The 19932-nt window shown below is 40.8% G+C and overlaps 2 protein-coding genes across 2 annotated transcripts; both read right to left on the bottom strand.

The window, feature by feature from the left end:
- Nucleotides 1-12284: 12284 nt before the first annotated feature.
- Nucleotides 12285-13723, bottom strand: LOC310862668 (P2Y purinoceptor 1-like). The gene has a single exon (XM_083770665.1). It carries the CDS (start codon nt 13604-13606, stop codon nt 12710-12712), a length of 897 nt encoding a protein of 298 aa, XP_083626791.1. The 5' UTR covers nt 13607-13723; the 3' UTR covers nt 12285-12709.
- A 781-nt stretch (nt 13724-14504) lies between these two features.
- Nucleotides 14505-19172, bottom strand: LOC310863047 (CCN family member 5-like; the record flags this gene model as incomplete). The annotated part of the gene is made up of 5 exons (XM_083771170.1): nt 19096-19172; nt 16878-17094; nt 16000-16251; nt 15072-15319; nt 14505-14786 (listed from the first exon to the last, which is right to left on the bottom strand). Exons 1-5 carry the CDS (start codon nt 19150-19152, stop codon nt 14505-14507), a joined length of 1056 nt encoding a protein of 351 aa, XP_083627296.1. The 5' UTR covers nt 19153-19172.
- Between the last annotated feature and the right edge of the window lie 760 nt (nt 19173-19932).

Genomic DNA, 19932 nt, shown 5'->3' with positions numbered 1-19932 from the left:
ATAATCACAAATGTATTTTTAATTATTATATTAAAGTACATCTTACAATAAATGCATATTCAGGAGAACTTGCTATGAATATATTGCTAATGGACTTAAAATATAATAATCACAAATGTATTTTTTATTATTATAATTAAAGTACATCTTACAATAAATGCATGTTCAGGAGAACTTGCTATGAATATATTGCTAATGGACTTAAAATATAATAATCACCAATGTATTTTTAATTATTATATTTAAAGTACATCTTACAATAAATGCATGTTCAGTAGAACTTGCTATGAATATATTGATAAAGTGCTTAAAATATAATAATCACAAATGTATTTTTTATTATTATAATTAAAGTACATCTTACAATAAATGCATGTTCAGGAGAACTTGTTGTGAATATATTGATAAAGTACTTAAAATATAATCATCACAAATGTATTTGTGATTATATGTATTTAAGTACTATTTGAAATATATTTCTCATTTAGTAAACTTATCACAAATGTGCTAAATCACAAATTAATTTATGTTCACTTATATTATATTTAACAAAAATGTACTATTAATATGATTAGAGACACTACAAGCATATATTTAACATACTTTCTGTGCTAAAAGTGTACTTAAGTATGGAATAAATATATTTATTTTTCGCCTGGGCCTTCACAGTGAATGCCCTGCGTTCTACAATTACGCGCGACATGCCTGCCTACCAGACATACAAAACACCTGCATTGTTTCTGTAACACCTGTGAGTCATCTATACCATCAATATCTGGGGTTCTATGCATCAAATTCTCTAGGTTAAATAAGGAGATTGGTAGTAGCAACTCTGTATAGAGCAGTAAGACCTCCAGCACACAAACACACACACACACACACACACACACACACACACACACACACACACACACACACACACACACACACACACACACACACACACACCGTGGTTGGAAGTATAATAAAACAAATATTTATATTTATGGGGTTTGTTCAGTTTCCTTTTCTTTTGTTCACTTCGCTTTTATATATTTCTTTTTTTAGACAACTAATTAAGTCTTCACAATCAACAAATAAACAATTAAAACAACAAATAAAACAATGAAATCAAAAGAGTGCACTGGAATGTACACTAGGCGCCAAAAATATTGTTCAATCAACCTTAGGTTCCCTAAAACCTTTGAAATTGTCTCTTATTTAGTGTTGGACCCAACAAATGTTATACTGAGATCTCAGAACAAAAAATAAAGTACTCCTTGTTGTGGTCTCTTGGCTTAACTGCAGTCCTACCGTCCCCTTGAACGGCTCAACTGTAGATGGACAGGGTGATGTCTTCCCATGTAGATGATGGGTCAGAGGTAGGTTCACAATGAAGCAGCTCCACTTGTCACCAGAGAGAATCCTCCCTCTAGAAAAACCAGCCTGCACAGCCACAGTGTGCAGAACAATTATGATATAGTCTCAAGTCTCTTGTTTCCCTTCATATTTCAATTTATTCCATATTGGCCTTTTACTCTCTGTTTTCATTACATTAGCCTGCAGACAATCATATACATTGACCTGTGTGCTTACTTAAGTTGTGTTTACTTAGCATATAGCCACAATCCAGGAAACGCATTACAATGCACTGAATAGATATACACAAAAACGATTTATCCTGACTGGATTTTATGTTATGTTATGTAATACAGTCTAGGTGAAGTTGGGCCAAAATACATGGACTTCTATGGGGCTATGGGTTTTTTTGGGCCCAATGACAGCGCCACAACAGGCCATTATATGAACTTTCAGGAAATCCCGATTTCCTTGTGGTTTCACAAAATATCTGTCTGACTGCCCCCCTGTCTGAAGCAGACTTGAGCCGTTGAGAGGCACCGTCGAGTGAGTCGCCGTGCCGAACGTTGCAATGTCTTCTTCTCACTAATGTGCCAATAGTGGTGCAGCTATGGGTACAACGGAGCCTCCTCTCAACAAGTAGATATACAACATAGGTAGGCTATTGCAACAGGACGGGCGTGTATTCTGTCTCTGTACATCATTCCCGACATGCATCAGCACAGAGTAGGCCGGTGCCTACAACTACCGTACAATGGGTACAGCAGTCTGCAGTGCATAAACAGATGAGGCATGCATTCCCAACTTGCATCGTTCCCTTTAATGTCATCATCTCCAGAGGCATATATTGACATTAAAGGTTCACCCAAAAAATTACTTATTTATTTTCTATCAATTGCACACCCCATGAAGCCTTAAATTCATGGAGATATTTTTAGTTTTTGTCGCATTCCTAAGCTAATAATTTCATGACCGAGTGTCCGGTAGAGTAGGTGACTGACTAGGAGACTGCCAGTCATCAAATTATTGGCTTAGTAATGGGACAAAAACAAAAAATCGAGTGTATAATTGATAGACAATAAGTAATTTAAGATGATAGAGACAGTCTACAGAGTCATTGATCAGATATCCTGTCATGTTTTAGTGGAAATATTGGAGCTGATTTTGCTCCTCCGGTGAAAAAAAATCCCTTTCTGGCCAAAAGGTACCGTTTACGTGTGGTGGGGGGCTCAGAGTGCGTCCACTAAGGAAAGTAGGCTTTCTATTTACACAACCCGTCTTTGTTTTGGTGAGTAGCAAAAACGTTCTATTTATTTACGCTAAAGAGGAGAGGCTGGTCTGATTTCGATTTGAGATTTAAAACCGAAAGTCCCATAGCCTTATACTGCAGGGCAGAATCGTAGAAGCAGTAGAAGGCTATGGACCAGAGCTAACGTTAGACCAGACCAGACTAGAAAGATGGAACAGTGCCTCCCAGTGGTAATCTATTTGAATTGTCAAATCAACAAGATCAAGATCATTTATTGTTTTTTTTATGATTCAAAATTGTATTGCTTTTTCAGTTTAGGCACAAAGGAATAACTGAGAATGTACATAAAAGAACCATACAAACAAGACAACAAATGAAACAAAACTAGACAAATAATAAAATACAATACAATTACACTACCAAACCTTTACAGAAAAGATAATACAATACAATACAATACAATACAATACAATACAATAAAATACAATAAAAAATAAAAAGGAAAAATAAATTAAGACAATGGCATTGAACCTGGGTAATATTAATTTACATTACCTGTATCCAAGGAAAAAGAAAAGAGAGAAAAAAGGGATGTTGCGCTCACACCACAATGGGACCTCTGACAGCAATATGCATTATTTATCCTCCCCGTTTCCGGATATATTTATCCAGTCTGTCGGACCTCCTATATGCCATTTCTTCGTATGCTGCAACCTTGCCTATCTCTCATGAAACGAGGGACTCCGCAACGCTTTCCAACCCCTCATCAGCACCTGTCTAAGATCCTTTATTGTTAAGAAATAATTATACGTTACATTATACAAGAAATAAATATCATTAAAATAGCAATAGAAATAGTAGTAAAAATAGTACTAACTAGAACTGCACTCTATCGAGTGCCTACTTGCTTGTTGCACACTAGTAAGCCATAAAAGGCCTACTAGTGCGCAAGCAGAGCGCCGCAAGTACTGTCGACCGCTACAAACTGTCAAATCTCAGCTTCTCTGTGCATGGGCAACTGGTGGCCCCCACCTTCACTTAATGCGGCCCACAGGTTAATATACTGATATATTATTGTCTCTCCATATTTCTAAAGGAGATGCCAGCCAGAAGAAAAACAAATCTGTGTTTCCAAAGTAAATTAATGGAACAACTGTTTGGTTTTCACCAAAAGTCTTGAGGTTAGTAACTATACTGAATCTGACCAAGTTCGACAGAACCAGCCACCATTGAGGTTGTCCTCTCCTCATCCATCACATGTGGTTTGCCTTAGTGGCCTCACTCGCAAAGGCCAGATTGCAACGATTCGCGTGCACAGCAGAGAGACTGACAGGTCAACAGCAGCTGTCAATCAATGCCCTGTATAATGCCAGGGCCCCAGGAAGCATGTAGGAAAGATTGCTGTGTGAACTCACTCACCCAGAACCTGTTCTGGAACCTTGTGTCATCAGAACAAGGACCCCCCCACCTGAACAGCTTCTTTCCAAGGCTGCTCTCACACAATTTACAATTTACAATTTAGGCATTTAGCAGACGCTCTTAATCCAGAGCGATTTACAATAATCAAGAACAAAAGCATGGGAAATACATCACAAAAGCATTTATCATAAAACATGCGTAAGCTAAGAAAGTAACAGTGGAATATCTATATTATGAGACTATACATATAAACTATATATATATATACTACTATGCTATACATATGTACTATGGCATGCTATGACTATATACAATGCAATTATAGTGCCGTCTACAATTGCATTGTATATAGTCATAGCACACATAAGGGACAGGTGTCTGCTGCTTGCCGCCTGTCTCCTTTGTGTGTCGGACAGCTCGCAATTCATTTTCAATGGGAGTCACATGGTTTTGACGAGACAACGTTGTTCGATGGCTGTGTTCTGCCCCCCTCCCCCCATTGAACAAGGTTGTCTCGTCAAAACCACGTGACTCTCATTGAAAATGAGTTTTGAGCTATCCGACACAGAGGAGACAGGTGACAAGCAGCAGACACCTGTCTCTTATGTGTGAGTGCAGCCCAAGGGTGATTTCCATCAACATGACCCTCATGTTGGATTAATATATTGGAGACTGGATGTTGAATGGAAACAAATACAGAAATGTACCGTAATTGAAATGTTGCCTGTGTTCAAGATGGCAACCATTTGGGTTGAAAGTGGCTTGCGTGCAATTCAATTAAGCTATGTAATGTCAGAGATTTGGATGGGTGGAAAATTGCACAATGGTGTGAAAGTTGGTCATTATGCAATGTCTAGCCAGGTTATGATGCCATCAGAAGGTAAATGATGTTCAGCAAGAGAGGATGTGAAAATATCTTCATTGATGCAAGTACAGCACAAAACAAATTTGTATTGTGCAAAAAGAATAAAAGATGGAAAAATAAAGCCTGTAGATGAAGTATCCTCATGATGAAGTTGCCTAGATGAAAGTTCTGGACCATCTAACAATGGTTGTTAGTCCTAGTCTTTATTATTTGGATACTTGCGTGATTCACACAGTTTGGCTTAACACTAGCCATGGCAGTCATGTATCAGGGCTGGTGTCAGCACCATGTCATGTGCATGAAGAATTACAAATCACCAAGACGTAGCTGCTTCCTCTTCACTAAAAGGATGTGGTAACGATAACCAATGATGACGATGACAATGATGATGTACCTGCTTCCTCTTCACTGTCAGAGTGTGTGATAGTAGCCTGTACTGTGACGCAAGTCAGGATATTGTCTATGTTGGGTTAGACTAGTGTGCGCTGTTTATGCAAAAGATTGTTGTGCAAGTTTTCATGCAGTGCTGTACCAGAGAGGAAGCCTTGCTGCAGATTTAATACCTCATTCCTCCTAATGAGTCTGGATATCCTGTTGTCAATTGCAGGACAGATTGATAATAGTGTAAGAGCCACACAGCTCAGGATATGACCCGGGTTCATTTGAAATCTAGATTGATCAGCTGAGAGGACTTTGATCCGCCATAACATCCTGTCTCATTGTTATCATTTATAAGAATTGAGCTGGGTGGGGGTTTTCTCTGCCGTTGTTCGTACAGATGACAGGTCTTTCCCAGGAAAAGCATGCCATGTTGAAGCAGTACAACTCCCAAGCTGTGAATAGTTTGGCACGTCTATCAGAGTCAAGCTTAAGGTATTGTTTCAGTTCTCAGGAACTTGTCACTGAAACAATTAAGTGTTTCACATGAAGAACGACCTGGCAGGCTTTCATTTTCTCTTATGCTGTAGAATTCCTTGTAGCCTATGAAGTTGTGTTCAACAACAAGTTCAGCAGTAGAGACCATCCTCTGCACATCACGGCTACTCGCTTCCCTATCACCTGCCTTCACTCATTAGCTACTCCCCATTCACTATCACCCCTATGCACTACGCGTGCTCCGAAAACCTATCTGGGTTGTGGAAGGACGCGCTGTGATTGGCCAGTAGCCACTTTGAGTGGCAGTCGGGGCCAGAACATTATTTACTATTCTCGTCCTATAGAGCGTCGCCCCCTTTCAGAATGACGAGTGGCCCAGGAAATGATTCTCCATTCATTTTCTCCATAGGCTTTTCAAAAAGTATTTATATAAAGACGGTTACGCCGCGGACAAAGCCAACTCGGATCGTGACAAATCATGACAACAAACACAATATTTTGTGCCGATCAAATAATTTGAAAGAAGAAAATAAAGGCAGGATACAACACTATTTGTTTTGTTTTTATTTAATCGGCCCAAAACATTGTAATTATTGTCATGATTTGTCATGCTCCGAGTTGGCTTTGTCCGCGGCGTAACCGTCTTTAAATAAATATTTTACACTATTATACTTATTACACTATCACACTATTATACTTATTACACTATTACATTTATTACACTTGCACTTATCGGATTGAGGGAACATAGGGCTGAGGGAACATAGGGTCTGTTTTTCCAAAACAGACCCTATGTTCCCTCAGCCCTATGTTCCCTCAGCCCTATGTTCCCCCATTCCAAAACAGACCCTATGTTCCCTCAGCCCTATGTTCCCTCAGCCCTATGTTGTCCCATTCCAAAACAGACCCTATGTTCCCTCAGCCCTATGTTCCCTCAGCCCTATGTTACCCCATTCCAAAACAGACCCTATGTTCCCTCAGCCCTATGTTCCCTCAGCCCTATGTTACCCCATTCCAAAACAGACTCTATGTTCCCTCAGCCCTATGTTCCCTCAATCCGATAAGTGCAAGTGTAATAAATGTAATAGTGTAATAAGTATAATAGTGTGATAGTGTAATAAGTATAATAGTGTATAGTGTAATACAGACAGCATTTTATTTCCCAATGAAATTGGCTGACAGCTTGTCTCGTCTCATCATAATAATAGGTTCATAATAATTAATAAATAAATCGGTCGGCCTCATGGTGGCGCTATAACAGCCCACTTTACGTTTTGGCTTATAACTCTTGAACCATATCGTGTGTACGGTTGCAAGTTGGTCATCTCCGTCAACTTTTTTCAATATTCTATAACCTGGACGTGGCAGAGCTTGCTATGACTCACGTAGTCCTGGGTGTCGCCTCTAGACGAGGCAGGTCACGTACATAGACTTTTAGGTTCGGGTAACTTATGTGAGTTGACCCTGGTACCTAGGGCATAGGGCATACCCCGGAGCATTTAGGTGGACCAGGACTGTCAGCTCAGTTAGCCTTTGGAGCATACAAGGGCAAGAGGGCACGTACTGTGTCATGGCGCAAAAGGCCCATTCATAGTCGAATGAAACTGTGTGCCTGTGGCACCCAGTGGTCCCTGGAAGGGCCTCTGCTGTGTTTATATGCTGGTAGAATCTAAAGCAGCAGCATCAAATATTTGCAAGAAAAACTAAATAGGTCAAAATGGGCAGATTGTTTTACAGCCCAAAACACGCCTTCATTGAGTTGAGTGACAGCTGACATGACAAGCCTCTGTTACGGCACTCCATTAGGACCCCAGAGAACCAATGGGGTAGAACACTCCTTATATTAGGACCCCAGAGAACCAATGGGGTAGAAGACTCCTTATATTAGGACCCCAGAGAACCAATGGGGTAGAACAAACGTTCCGTCCTCACTGCATGTTACACTTTGCTAGTGCAATTAATTCACAGTATAAAATGTAAACCTTCATAAAACTAAATTATTAAATAATTAAACAGACTCTTAGGTTAGGTTTAGGTGTGCTTCCCCGTGGGAGGTTAACCGTCTTCCTGCCATTGCCGAAGCCCTTCGGCAATTGAAGCATTAATTTGATATTAACGCTTGCTGCCATTGCCGAAGCCCTTCGGCAATTGCCCTTTATTAGTGCATATGATTGATCAAGCCATAATGCTACTCACGTTAGCCGGTTAGCTAGCACTGTTGTTAGCACTGCACTGGATCGTTCATATTAATTCACCGTCGCCATAAGAATCCATTCTATCCGTTTCTTTCAATCGCCTGTATCTCCTATTCCTTGTCCCAGATGGCATTTTTGGTCAAAACAGCGTTTCTTTGACAGCACGAGCCGACGTTGTGGAGTGCAAAAATGTACCGGCATTTTTCGATCATGTAAACAAAGGTTGTCTTGGCAACGTAAAGCTGGCAGGGATAAGCTCACTTCCGGTTGAGGCAAAATGTGGCTTTTCAAAATAAGAGCTCAAATTAAAAAAATGCTGGCATGAATTAGGTCCTAATTTCTCAATAAATGGCAGCAGTAAAAGGGTTTTAAGGGTGTGGGTTTGAGATGGTTAACATCGGTAGACTGTAGACAACTTGACTGTGTGTACTGTACGTGTGTTTGATTTGTGAGTTCTCTTGGCACAGTGCCATGGGTGTGTACGCATAACAAAACCATGATGCTTCTATGCAATTATTGGTGTGAAAAACATAATTGAAGCTGAGAAGTGTCGGCTATGTGGTTGACACGCACTGTGAGAAGATGAGTTCAGATATGTACCAGTGCCACTGTCTGCTATTTTGTTTAAAGCTGCATTACACCTCAAGCAGACTGAAATTATGAACCCTTTTGGGTGTTATTTTGTCCATAAAGTGATGCTATTCTTGTGTGATCCTCAATATGGGATTTGATATATCCAGACTAAAATTATTAATATTGCCGCCACCACCAATAACCATGATAATACAGCAGCTATCTGCACCCGGGGAAATGACTTTGCCAGCTTGTGAATGTGATTTCCATTAATATTTTATTTTTGCACGGACATGCAAAACAAGTGATCAATGATATTACCAGAACACAAACGTATAGCCTATAGTACTAATTGACTCTTGACGTGTCATAAGTCATTTATCAAAACTTATTTTTGGGGAAAAGCCGATCTACAAGCTCACAACACATTACGGCATGTTGTGACCTTGTAGATCAGCAATTGTCCTTTCTTCTTAGCCTATAATGACATGCCCAAAATTGGGATTTCAGGGTTAAAGTAGCTATATAGTTACCCAACTTACCCAGAAAGACTGGGAAGTTATCCACTGTATACTGGCAGGTGGCCGTCCTGAGACAGGCATTATATGTGGCATAATGCATGGTCCAAGTATATTCCATGTTTGGGATTTCAATAAATGGGTCTTATACAGTAAGTATAGGCTACAGTTGCAGTCCGAGAAAGGGACACTTAGCTGCAAAGGTGAATGGGTGTGCAATATACTTAATATTAGGTTATTGCAGATGGCCTTTCAGAGGACAGTGTTACTTGGGGACATGAGGAGACAGGATGTTCTACAAGCTAAACTAGTTTTGTGTTTGTCAACGTAGCTTAAATAGTTGGTGTCAGTTCATTAAGGTGTGTACTGTGTACTCTAGGTTGATGAGACAACTATGCAATGGAAACATACCTGAGATTCAAAACAGATAATTAAGTACTGTTTAAGGAATGTTTCACTGTTCACTGTTTCACTCTGTTGTTGTGGAGCATTTGCTATAACAAAGTAGATTGCTGCAGGGTGAACTACTGTATGGGTAGCATTATAGTATAATTGATGCCTTACAGCCCCCCCCCCCTCCCCCCTGTTTGTTTTGGAATGAGGGAACAGGGCTGAGGGAACATAGGGCTGAGGGGAAATAGGTCTGAGGGAACATAGGGCTGAGGGAACATAGGGCTGAGGGAACTTGGGTACGGTCCCCTTCAACGTTGGAGCGCCTCACTGGCCCCTGGGGGGCTTTAGCTCGCTCGGTGGTGTCTCACGTGGCTCAAGTTCGCTTGAGACGGCGGGCCTCCGTCGCGGTGTTATATATTTAGGTCTAGTACGCAGTTGTTGTAGGCGAGAGGCAAGAGGCACTTTCGTGTTGGCCACAGAAGCGGGGCGTGGTTGTAAGCACAACCCGGCTAGGATTTTGAATGTCGCAACCACTGATCCACTACACCTGCATCTATTTAATGGCTCGTTGGAAATTTCTACTTATCCACCTGTTTCGGCGGGAATGTACTGGGGCTCCTTGTCAGTGCTCCCACACAGTAGAGTCACGAAGATGCAGCTTAATTATAGAGCAGGCATCACTACAGCGTTTTAAACAGCTGGTGGATGGAAATGAAGCTTGCGTGCAGCTGCAACTTGCAGCGTCGGCAAAGCGTTTTCTGGCCGACGCTGCAAATTGCAGCCGTGTGTGAGCTTCATTTCCATCCACCAGCTGTTTAAAAACGAGGAAGTGATTCCTGCTCTAAGCTGCATCTTGCATCTTCGTGACAATAGATATTAAAATAAATAGATGCCTCTGCAGTTCGTTGGAGCCAGATTTGTGTTGTTAAAAAAAACCTAAACATTTCAATTTATTCTCAATATTATTTTTAATAACATATGTACAACCTCACAATGTGTCCCTGTGAGACAGTGTGAGCTTGTAGATGTGCCATTTTCATTTGTGCTTGTTTAGGCATATGGGGCACTGGAAACAGGTTAATAGGGCAAAGAAGTACATAACAACAGAACAACAGATGGTGGTCTTGTGGCTGAAAAGGTTGTTATGCAAGTACAGGTGTGGATTCTGTTTTTTTTTTCGTTTGTTTTTTTCTTTAGCATCGAGCCCAAGGTTTATTTTCCTATGCACCTGTCACCAAGACCACAAATGATGTGGTTTGCTGCCATTGCTGTGGTTCCAATTCACACACAGACACCAATTGGGCATTGAATCAATACAGTCAATCATTGTTTTATTTATTCTTGAATCTAAACATGCTTTCCTACAAATTCCGTCTTTCCTAAGAAGCTGAGGAAATCAGAAGGTGGTGTTGGCCTTCAGGGGAATTCTGTCAAATGTGTGTGAAGTTGGCAGAAGGGACAGAAATGTCAAATAAAGGACATAGCTTTCAATTCTGAATATTCATTTTTAGGCTATTCTAAATGTAGCAACCAATATCTAATGAAATGAAAGAAAATCCAATTATAAAATACAGCGGGTGACCCAATAGCCAAATAATGGTTAGGGCCTCATACCACATGGGCGCAAAATGCCTTCTTCAGCGTGTCCCTGGCTTGATTCCTGACCGGACAGACGTTTGCTGTGTTTTCCCCCTGCTCTCTCTCAAAACTCCCCCTTAAAGGAGCACTTCACCACTTTTCAAACTTTCTTCATATAATTGGTCCTCACTAATGATCATGATAAAATAGCACAGATTTATTTCTACTCAGTTTGTAACTCATAGGAGGGCTGTGGGCATTTCAGAAACCCGTCCACCAGTGACATCATCGATGAAGAAAATATGGACTTCGATAGTTATTTGTCTCAACTGCTTATGTCAAAGAATGCCTCTGTCAGATACTCCTCCATTTCATGTTACATGGGACATGTTTCTACATGTTTTTGTTTTTAAGTGGAATTCGGTATTCGCTTGTTTCTGCAATCCAGCTGTGTGAAGCACAATGTCAAAATGACATGCAGATATTATGGATGTAGTGAAAATGAGTCACATGGGTTGAATCAGCTTTCATGGCCATGCAATATTCAGGTTTTGACTGTATGATTATCCTCTACTTCCTCTACTTTGTGCATGCATGCACAAGCATATCCATGAGGTCAAACACCAGGTCATGCTCTGCTGTTGCAGATGAGTTAACTTACTCCAGTCCAGACTAGCCTGCCTTGTCTGAAACACAGAAACAGAAAAAACTAAGAAGTAAAGACTACCTTGATTGATTTAATTATTTTTGAGGACTTTTTAATATAATAGAGACTTTTTAATATAATATAATAAATGGAGGCTAAACACAATATAGTGTGCCCACTTATATGTATTGTTAAATAGTTGAGTCATATTTCTTAGGGCTCATAGTATATCAAAGTTAGAAATGTTACTATTATCTAACCATGTATGTCCTGTAGGCTATTCAACTGGTTTCAAAAACACAAACTAAGCTGATCTCAGCTCACAACATGTTGTGAGCTTATAAATCTGCTATTTTTGGGTGGTGATATTAAATTGGTCCATTAAATTGGTCAATATCACCATTAATCTGTACAGTCTATACACTACAGTCATACACATACACTTTATTTATAATAAGCAACAGAAACTGCACTGCATTTCGGCTCATAAATACTCAGTGTAGATGTTATGAGAGTCACAAAGGAAAAAACAAAAGGAAAAAACTAAAAACAATTATACCATTTTCAATTCATCAAAACAATTAGAGACGTACAAATACTATATAGTTAAAACAGGAAATCATCATAGGGGAGGTAAAAAGGGGAAAGAAACAGTGAGGGGAAAAAGGGGTGGGTGGGGGATTCAGATTTTACGGGGGCCAATTTCAAATTGCAGTCGTCCGTATGTGCCCTTTGAGGGCGGTTTTGAAGGAGTCAAGGGATTCGCATGTCTTAATGACTGTTGGTAGGGCGTTCCACATTTTATTGGCATAGGAGCGCAATGAATTTAGTCCCTTGTTTGTGCCGACTGCTGAATCTGGGTTGCACATGGATTGTTGAACTAATATGGACATGAACTGCAAAAGATCATCAGAACAAAGTCCTGGCTGGTATGTTTCCTTCCATGGAAAAAGCCAGCCAATAAACAAACCTTGAAGATGACGCAAATGTTAGGCTGCAGGCGTTTTGTTTTCAAAGGAAAACAAAACGCCTATGGTCTCCGAGGCCAGGCTGCTAGAGCTAGAAGACCAGTTCAGTATTCAAGGTGGTGTGAATGCCAGGTGAAAGTTCGGCCTCCATTGCTTTGCGGTACATGACTGCGCTTGTCCATCCAGCAATAGATCGCCTGGCTTGTTTGCTGGCCCTCTGAAAGCGCATGAGGCAATCATCATTTCCTACTAAATAAATCAACGGATTAATTGCGCTGTTTAGACTTGCCAGACCGCGTCCAATCTGATGAGCAATGTAGATGTCATAAAAAGTGTCATTGCACTTCCCATCGAGTTTCATAATCCTCGTCTTTAGATTTAGATTTCTGAATAGGTGATAAGGAATAAAGCAAATGGAGAACAATACTGTCAAAATAACAGCAAGCTTTAAACACCGTTGTTTCATATCAGCGTTATTGTCAGATGTGTTGTATTTGTCCTGTGTAGCAAGGGCTAGTATAATATGCCCATAGCAAGCTAAAATAATCAGCAATGGGATGACAAATCCAGTTATTGACCATCCAACGCTGTATGGCAGGTAGTGCTTGATCTGCTGGTCTACTGTAGTATCGAAGCATGCAGCTGGAGCATTTTTTGGAGCCTTGTCAAAAAACATATCTGGAAGTATCTGGATGAATACTAAGAACCAGACAAGGGCACTTATTGCCATAGAGTGGAGACTGCTGATTCTCCCCCTCGTTGTCATTGGGTGAACGATGCCCAGGTACCTGTAGATGCTGATGCAGGTCAGGAAACCAATACTGCCGTAGAGATTGAGGTTAAAGCAAAACCTGGTGACTTTGCAGAATGTTACTCCAAAGATCCATTTTTGGTCCAGTGCGTAATAGGAGACCAAAAACGGCAACGTGAAAAGGTACAGCAAGTCTGCTATTCCGAGGTTGAGCATGAAAATGTTGATGTTTCCCATCTTTTCCCATCTTTGACACACACATTTCAGCCCCCAGATATTGGAAATCGTTCCGACAAGGAAAACAACCACAAACACCGCGGGTAAAAACGCGTGCGTAAAGGTCCGATTAATCTCTTCACATGCAGTCACGTTCGATAGGCTTCCGTTCTCTAACATTTTCTTCCGTTTTAAATCGTCAGTCCAGAGTCCAGAGTCAGACTGAAGTTGCTGCCTACACTGAACGTGACAGAAAACAACAAACGTGTGTGTAGGCGCGCACATACCCAAGTATGAGCTTTCTCTCTCTCTCTCTCTCTCTCTCTCTCTCTCTCTCTCTCTCTCTCTCTCTCTCTCTCTCTCTCTCTCTCTCTCTCTCTCTCTCTCTCTCTCTCTCTATGCGTGTGGTTCCTTATCAGAAAGAAATAACATCCTGAATAGGAAACCAAAGGTTTACCCGACCACTTACTAATTCCGGTAAAATAATGTGCAATAAGCAATTGTGAAAATGCAGGCAACATTTCCAATTTTTCCATTTTACTTTATTATTTCCATACTATATTGTAGTGAACATGTTTAGAGTATATGCTAAAATAAATGAATAAATGCACAACACAAACACTAGGCATGTAATACGAATTATGTATTGCTATTTAATTGTTGTCATTTTCTGCTTCAGTATTGTATTACAAAATGCAAAGAGAGCCAAGACCTTGACAGCAATATAATATTAACAGCTTTCTCTCCCTCACACACACACACACACACACACACACACACACACACACACACACACACACACACACACACACACACACACACACACACACACACACACACGCGCACACACACACACATTTTTCCTGCATGGCTGACAGAACCTGCCCTAATGCGTGTGTCTTCAACCTGGACGTCCATTTTACAACCAGGATGAGGACCTCCAGATCACTTGTTTCTGGGGACAGTTGTAGCTGCTACAGGAGCAGGACTCAATCATCATGACCTGGTGGTGGGTGAGCCTGCTTTGGGGACAGTGGAACACCACACGCACTGTCCGAGTGTGGTAAGGCCTGCAGCAGTGGCCCTTGGGACAAGCCAGGACACAGAACCTGGGACGGAAGGCTTGTGTACTCCAGCAGCCCTGATGCTCCAGGCGAACGGAGATGGACGATTTGTAGCTGCTTTCACACGTGCCTGATCCCTGTGATGCATTAAAAAAAAAGAATAATTTCAGGTTTGTGACTAATGCCTAATGCCTTGCTTTACAGATCCTTGATTAATAGCATCATAAAGGTACCATGGTACCATATAAAACCCCTGTCTGCCTTTAAGTGCCTTATAATCAATGTTTCACTAACGGTATAATCAGTCACTAACGACTAATTTATACTTAGTCATATGTTTTTCATTTGAATGGCGTTTTCGGTGAGACGCAGTTGTACACCTATAAGATTCAAGGTTCAGACTCATCTGCCCACTGACTGACCGGTTGCTGCCTGCGGGCCACCTGGGACAGGACTTGGCATGGCCTGACCTGGCACAGCCTGGTTTCAGTCTTCAGTCGGCAGGCCCAGTTCTTGTTTGAGTTGCGGGTGGAGACACCTGGCCCACAGCTGTGGGAGCAGGGGCTCCAGTCTGTGGTCTGCTCATTACAATTGGATATGATGCTCAGGGACTGGCTGGACAGTCCACCCCCATGGTTTTGACGTGACACTCTTTCGGCTGGCCTCTCCACTGGAAAAGACAAAAATGTTAGCTGTCAGCCTAATATGACATCCTTAGTTATATGGTTGCCCATCATGTATGTTATTTGTATTTTTGGTGTGTGACCAACTACGTATAAATCCAGCCTATATGCATTAAGCTGAACATTGAAGTCATATGGTGGTTCATTTGGAAACAAAATCTTTGACGTTTGGTGAACTTGAAAGGTCAAAGTTAAGGTCAGCACCTTGGTGAAAAACTGGAGCGCCAGTGTTTTTCTGTTTAAAGAGGGATGGGGTTTGTTTCTTTACAGTATATGTAATATCCTGTTTGTAAAACATGCAGTAAATCTATTCAAGGCACTCATATTTTACATTTTAACACTCCCTACTGGCTCCTATCATGTAAATTGTAAACAGTGGTAACATCATCATCATATGGAAACTGGCCCCTGTAAAATTAAGTTTAGTTAAAGCTCCCCTCCCCCCTCTTTATTTCTATACTGAGATGTAAACGTTCTCTTTTTTTCTAACCGTGTATATGATGATTTCTGTCTTTAAATGTTTTGATGAATTTCATCCTCTCAGCATATTTTGTATTAACCTGTACTTTCAATGAACTGTACCCATTCTACAAACTGTTAATAAGGTTTTCAGTCAATCAATCACACGTTTCTTGCCATTATACCTGATACACATTTACACATTTACCTCCCAAAGGGTCTGGGTAGATACTGTTGTCCAAGCCATCGCAGATCCACTCCTTACAGCATTGTCCTGACAAGCGCACAAGGTGGGGCTTGGGGCAGAACTTGGCAGGCGGCATCTGTAGGTCATCGGTGCACAGGGGCACACAGGTCACTCCGCCACCCAGGCAGTGGCACAGATGGGCACATGAAGGCTGGAATGTCTGGCCCTCCTCAAGCCTCATTCCGTTCAGTTCACAACCCAGTGCATTCTGACCTGACCGCAGGAAAGGGAGTGGAGAGGAAATGTTTTCACCTAAGTGGGTGAGAGTCATAGAGAATTCCCACTGTGCCACATCCATGGCGAGGTGAGAGTGAGACCATGAGAGTGAGACTGTTTGTTCTGTTTGTTGATTCAATGATGACCAAGTACTTTGACTCCAAGGCTTCTTTATTCAATCAAACAGGTATACAAATGTTTGTCCTTGACATGAACTCTATCTGATCTGACTTCCTGTCTCTGTGTGCCCTTATATGGATTTCACTACTGACACAGACACTGACACCTTGTGGTTAAAGATAATAGATAATGATCATGATCATCACAATGTTGTAATTAACTTAATTATTCAGGTACGTTTGATAACATTGAATAACTATTCTTTCGTTAATTGAAAGCCACAGACGAAAAACAGTCCACACTATTTATCCATAATGTATAAATTATAGATAAGGGGTCAGGACAACTAGGCCTTTTCGTGGAGGGGTCAGAATGGAATTTGGCACTCAATTAGTGTCCATGAGTTGATATTATATGTTAGGTCAACTTTTTTATTATTATTTTATACAGAAAAATGTTCAAGCAGACCGACAGCTCCATGGGAAATAAATGTCTTCCCTCACCCACACATTCTCCTGGACCTTGGGGATAGCTGGCGCTGTAGTCACACTGCAACCCTCTCTGGCTGTCACATGGCATCCTATCAGTGCAGGCTTCACCCTCCTGTGCAGCACACACCTGGCAGCAGTGACACCCATCCAGGACCAGGGGGACTGTGGGAGGGCAGCGAGGGGCAGGTTGTGGGCACTGGCACGGCCAGCCACAAGACTGGCAGCACACCTGAAACATGGTCAGATGTTTGCCAATAAGAACTTGTTGTGTGTAGCGTATAGTTATGTAGGCTATAGTGTGTATTTTCAGCCATAAAAATATTTTTGCATCGCTATAGACAGTCTGTATGACACACTATTTCTCTTGCTTTTGCTTCAGATATTAAAGGACAACGTTAGTTTTTTCTCAACCAAGGTTCATGTTTTAGGTTGTTATTAGAGAAACTAAAAGGTGAGTGTTATTTTTCTTTCATTTGCTGCTTTCTTTCGTTTTGGGGATTTTAGCTCTTTTTGACAGGGGGGCGGGGGCATTCGAGCATGGGGCTAAATATGTATTTTTTTACAACATTTTATGGTGATTTATTTTTGTATTATTTACTATAGTCCTAATAAACCCCAGGAAATTAAATCTGGCCACAGCAGATCACAGGATCTACTGAATGTGAAGGTAGCCTACTTGGGAAAGGCTTATACTGTGTGTATAGGCTCAATATGTCAGTTTGTCACATTCAGTAGATCCTGTGATCTTTTGTGGCCAGATGTAATTTCTTGGGGTTTATTAGGACTATAGTAAATAATAAAAAAATGAATCGCCATAATATTTTGTAAAAAAAATACATATTTAGCCCCATGCTCGAATGCCCCCGCCCCCCTGTCAAAAACTGCTAAAATCCCTAAAACTAAAGAAAGCAGCAAATGAAAGAAAATGAACACTCACCTTTTAGTTTCTCTAATAACAACCTAAAACATGAACCTTGGTTGAAAAAAACTAAAGTTGTCCTTTAAGTGTCTGAAAACAGGAAGTTAGATATGAATCATGAAAAGTCCATAAAGAACAGGAAGTTAATTATCTTGATCACAGCAAACTGCTTTTTCTTCATCTGTAGCAAATTGGGTACAGGCTTTAGTTCCAACATACTATTGGTCTGACTGTCATTAGAACGACAATCTACCTCAAACCCTAACCTAACCATAACCGCAAGCATGGGAGCAGCGCATGTCCGCCCGCATGTCCGATCGGTTCCCTTTATTGTTAACTGTACATCTAATGTTTGCAGGTAATTACCACGGTTAAGTGTTATTATTATCTCAGACGATTATCTCAGATGTCTGTCCGGAGCTATCTCACACACTGCTTGAGTGATTGATCAGTGCCAAACATCTTGCAAATGTTGTGCATGATATCATTTAAGAAGACACTCACTTTACAATTTGGCCTATAACTCTTAGGTCATACACTTTTTTGTTTGTTTTTTGAATTTCCCTCAAAACACACCTTTTGCTACTACTCAGAGATTGCTAGACATCATCTCTGGAATCATGTGATAAACAGTCGGATGTTTTATATTCGTACTGCTTAAAGGGGAATATCACTCATTTTCAATATGACAGAATGATCTAAAGGTCAAAGGTCAAAGTGACATTTGACCGAAACACATTTTCGTATGTTGACTTAGCTTCTATGACAAATATCTGACAGAGAGAGTTAAGGTGGAATAAAACAAAGTCCACCGACCCACTGATGGTCATTTCCAAATTATGTTGTGTCACTCATATTCCACAGTACAGTATGATGTGTTTATGTTAATGTGTCCAAACAGTAGAATTATCAATACACCAACTGTAGGCATGTTCACAGAAGCCAGCAAATGTCAGACAGTCAGACCCATAAGCTCCAGGCACTTACTATGAATTATATTATGAAATTAACCAGCACCGCTCAACCCTAGTAGTCTTGTACAAACAACCAGTCAAGTCACAGAATGTCTGAGTTATAGCTCTGACAACGGTATGCCATTTTACTCTGCAAACAACTCCCATCATAGCAGGACAATAGAGGACTGTATATTGATCTGGCACTGCCAGATTATAATACATACATACAATCATACTGATAAAGAAACATTCAATCATTTCCGATACAGAAATTATTAAAAGGTTTCAGAATAGTGATAGGCCAAAAATAATTGATAGGCCTAAAGAATAGAACATCAACGTTGCCAGCCCTCACCTGAGTGATGATACAAAGGAGTAAGGAGCCAAGCAGCACAGAGTACCCACTGTCCATTATTGCCAGTTAGTTTTCTCTTACTCTCTCCTCCACTGTTGATCTCCTCAGGACGGTGGTGATGCTATTAAATCTGATCTTAGTAATGTGCCAGCCTCCTTCCATTTATTTAGAAAAGTCTAGCTTATGATGTCACAGACGATGGACTGCAGTGTAAATACAGTACTTATTGGACAGGAATCAAAAATAGTTCTAATTCCACACTCCTGTTGCTCCATTTCCTCCACTACACTGTGCCTGTGGCTCAGGATCCTGGAAAGGCTTTCTTGTGGTCATTGAAACCAAAAGCTCATGCATAAACAGACCTGGTTTTTAGTGCTTTATAAAGCACCTATGACTACAATATAACTATGTATTGCATTCTGCACTGAGTGTGTTGTAACAGATATTTGATGTGATAATCCTTTGTCTTTCTTGAGTGGTCCAAATCCACACACCTTCTTGACCAGAGGGATCTGTTTGGAGGGTTGGACCAAAGGTAAACCCGCCCCTCCATCAGTGGCCCCTCTAGGACCTTGGGTACACATTCACTTCTTATCGTTGGTTGCATCTCTTCACTTCTTATGCATTGGCAAAATGGACACTAACCTATCCCTCTCGTTGCTTCATCAAACTGACCCATTTTACTCTTTTTGTGCCTCGGATTTGATGACTGCCTCTCAGACTGTCAATAATTTCACAAAGGAACAGAAACGACTAATGAAGGTAGGTATAATGTTTCATTTAAACAGTGTTTTAATTGAGAAAAACAAGGTGACGTAAATATAATATATTTGATTA

The sequence above is a fragment of the Protomyctophum parallelum genome (assembly GCF_964188405.1).
Source record: "Protomyctophum parallelum genome assembly, chromosome: 8".
Classification (NCBI taxonomy): Eukaryota; Metazoa; Chordata; class Actinopteri; order Myctophiformes; family Myctophidae; genus Protomyctophum; species Protomyctophum parallelum.
Note: the sequence above shows the minus strand (reverse complement) of the source record. Positions and strands in the feature narration are given on the sequence as shown.

Coding starts and splice junctions, on each gene's coding strand:
- LOC310862668 (XM_083770665.1), bottom strand. CDS start 13,606: ATGGGAAACATCAACATTTTCATGCTCAACCTCGGAATAGCAGACTTG.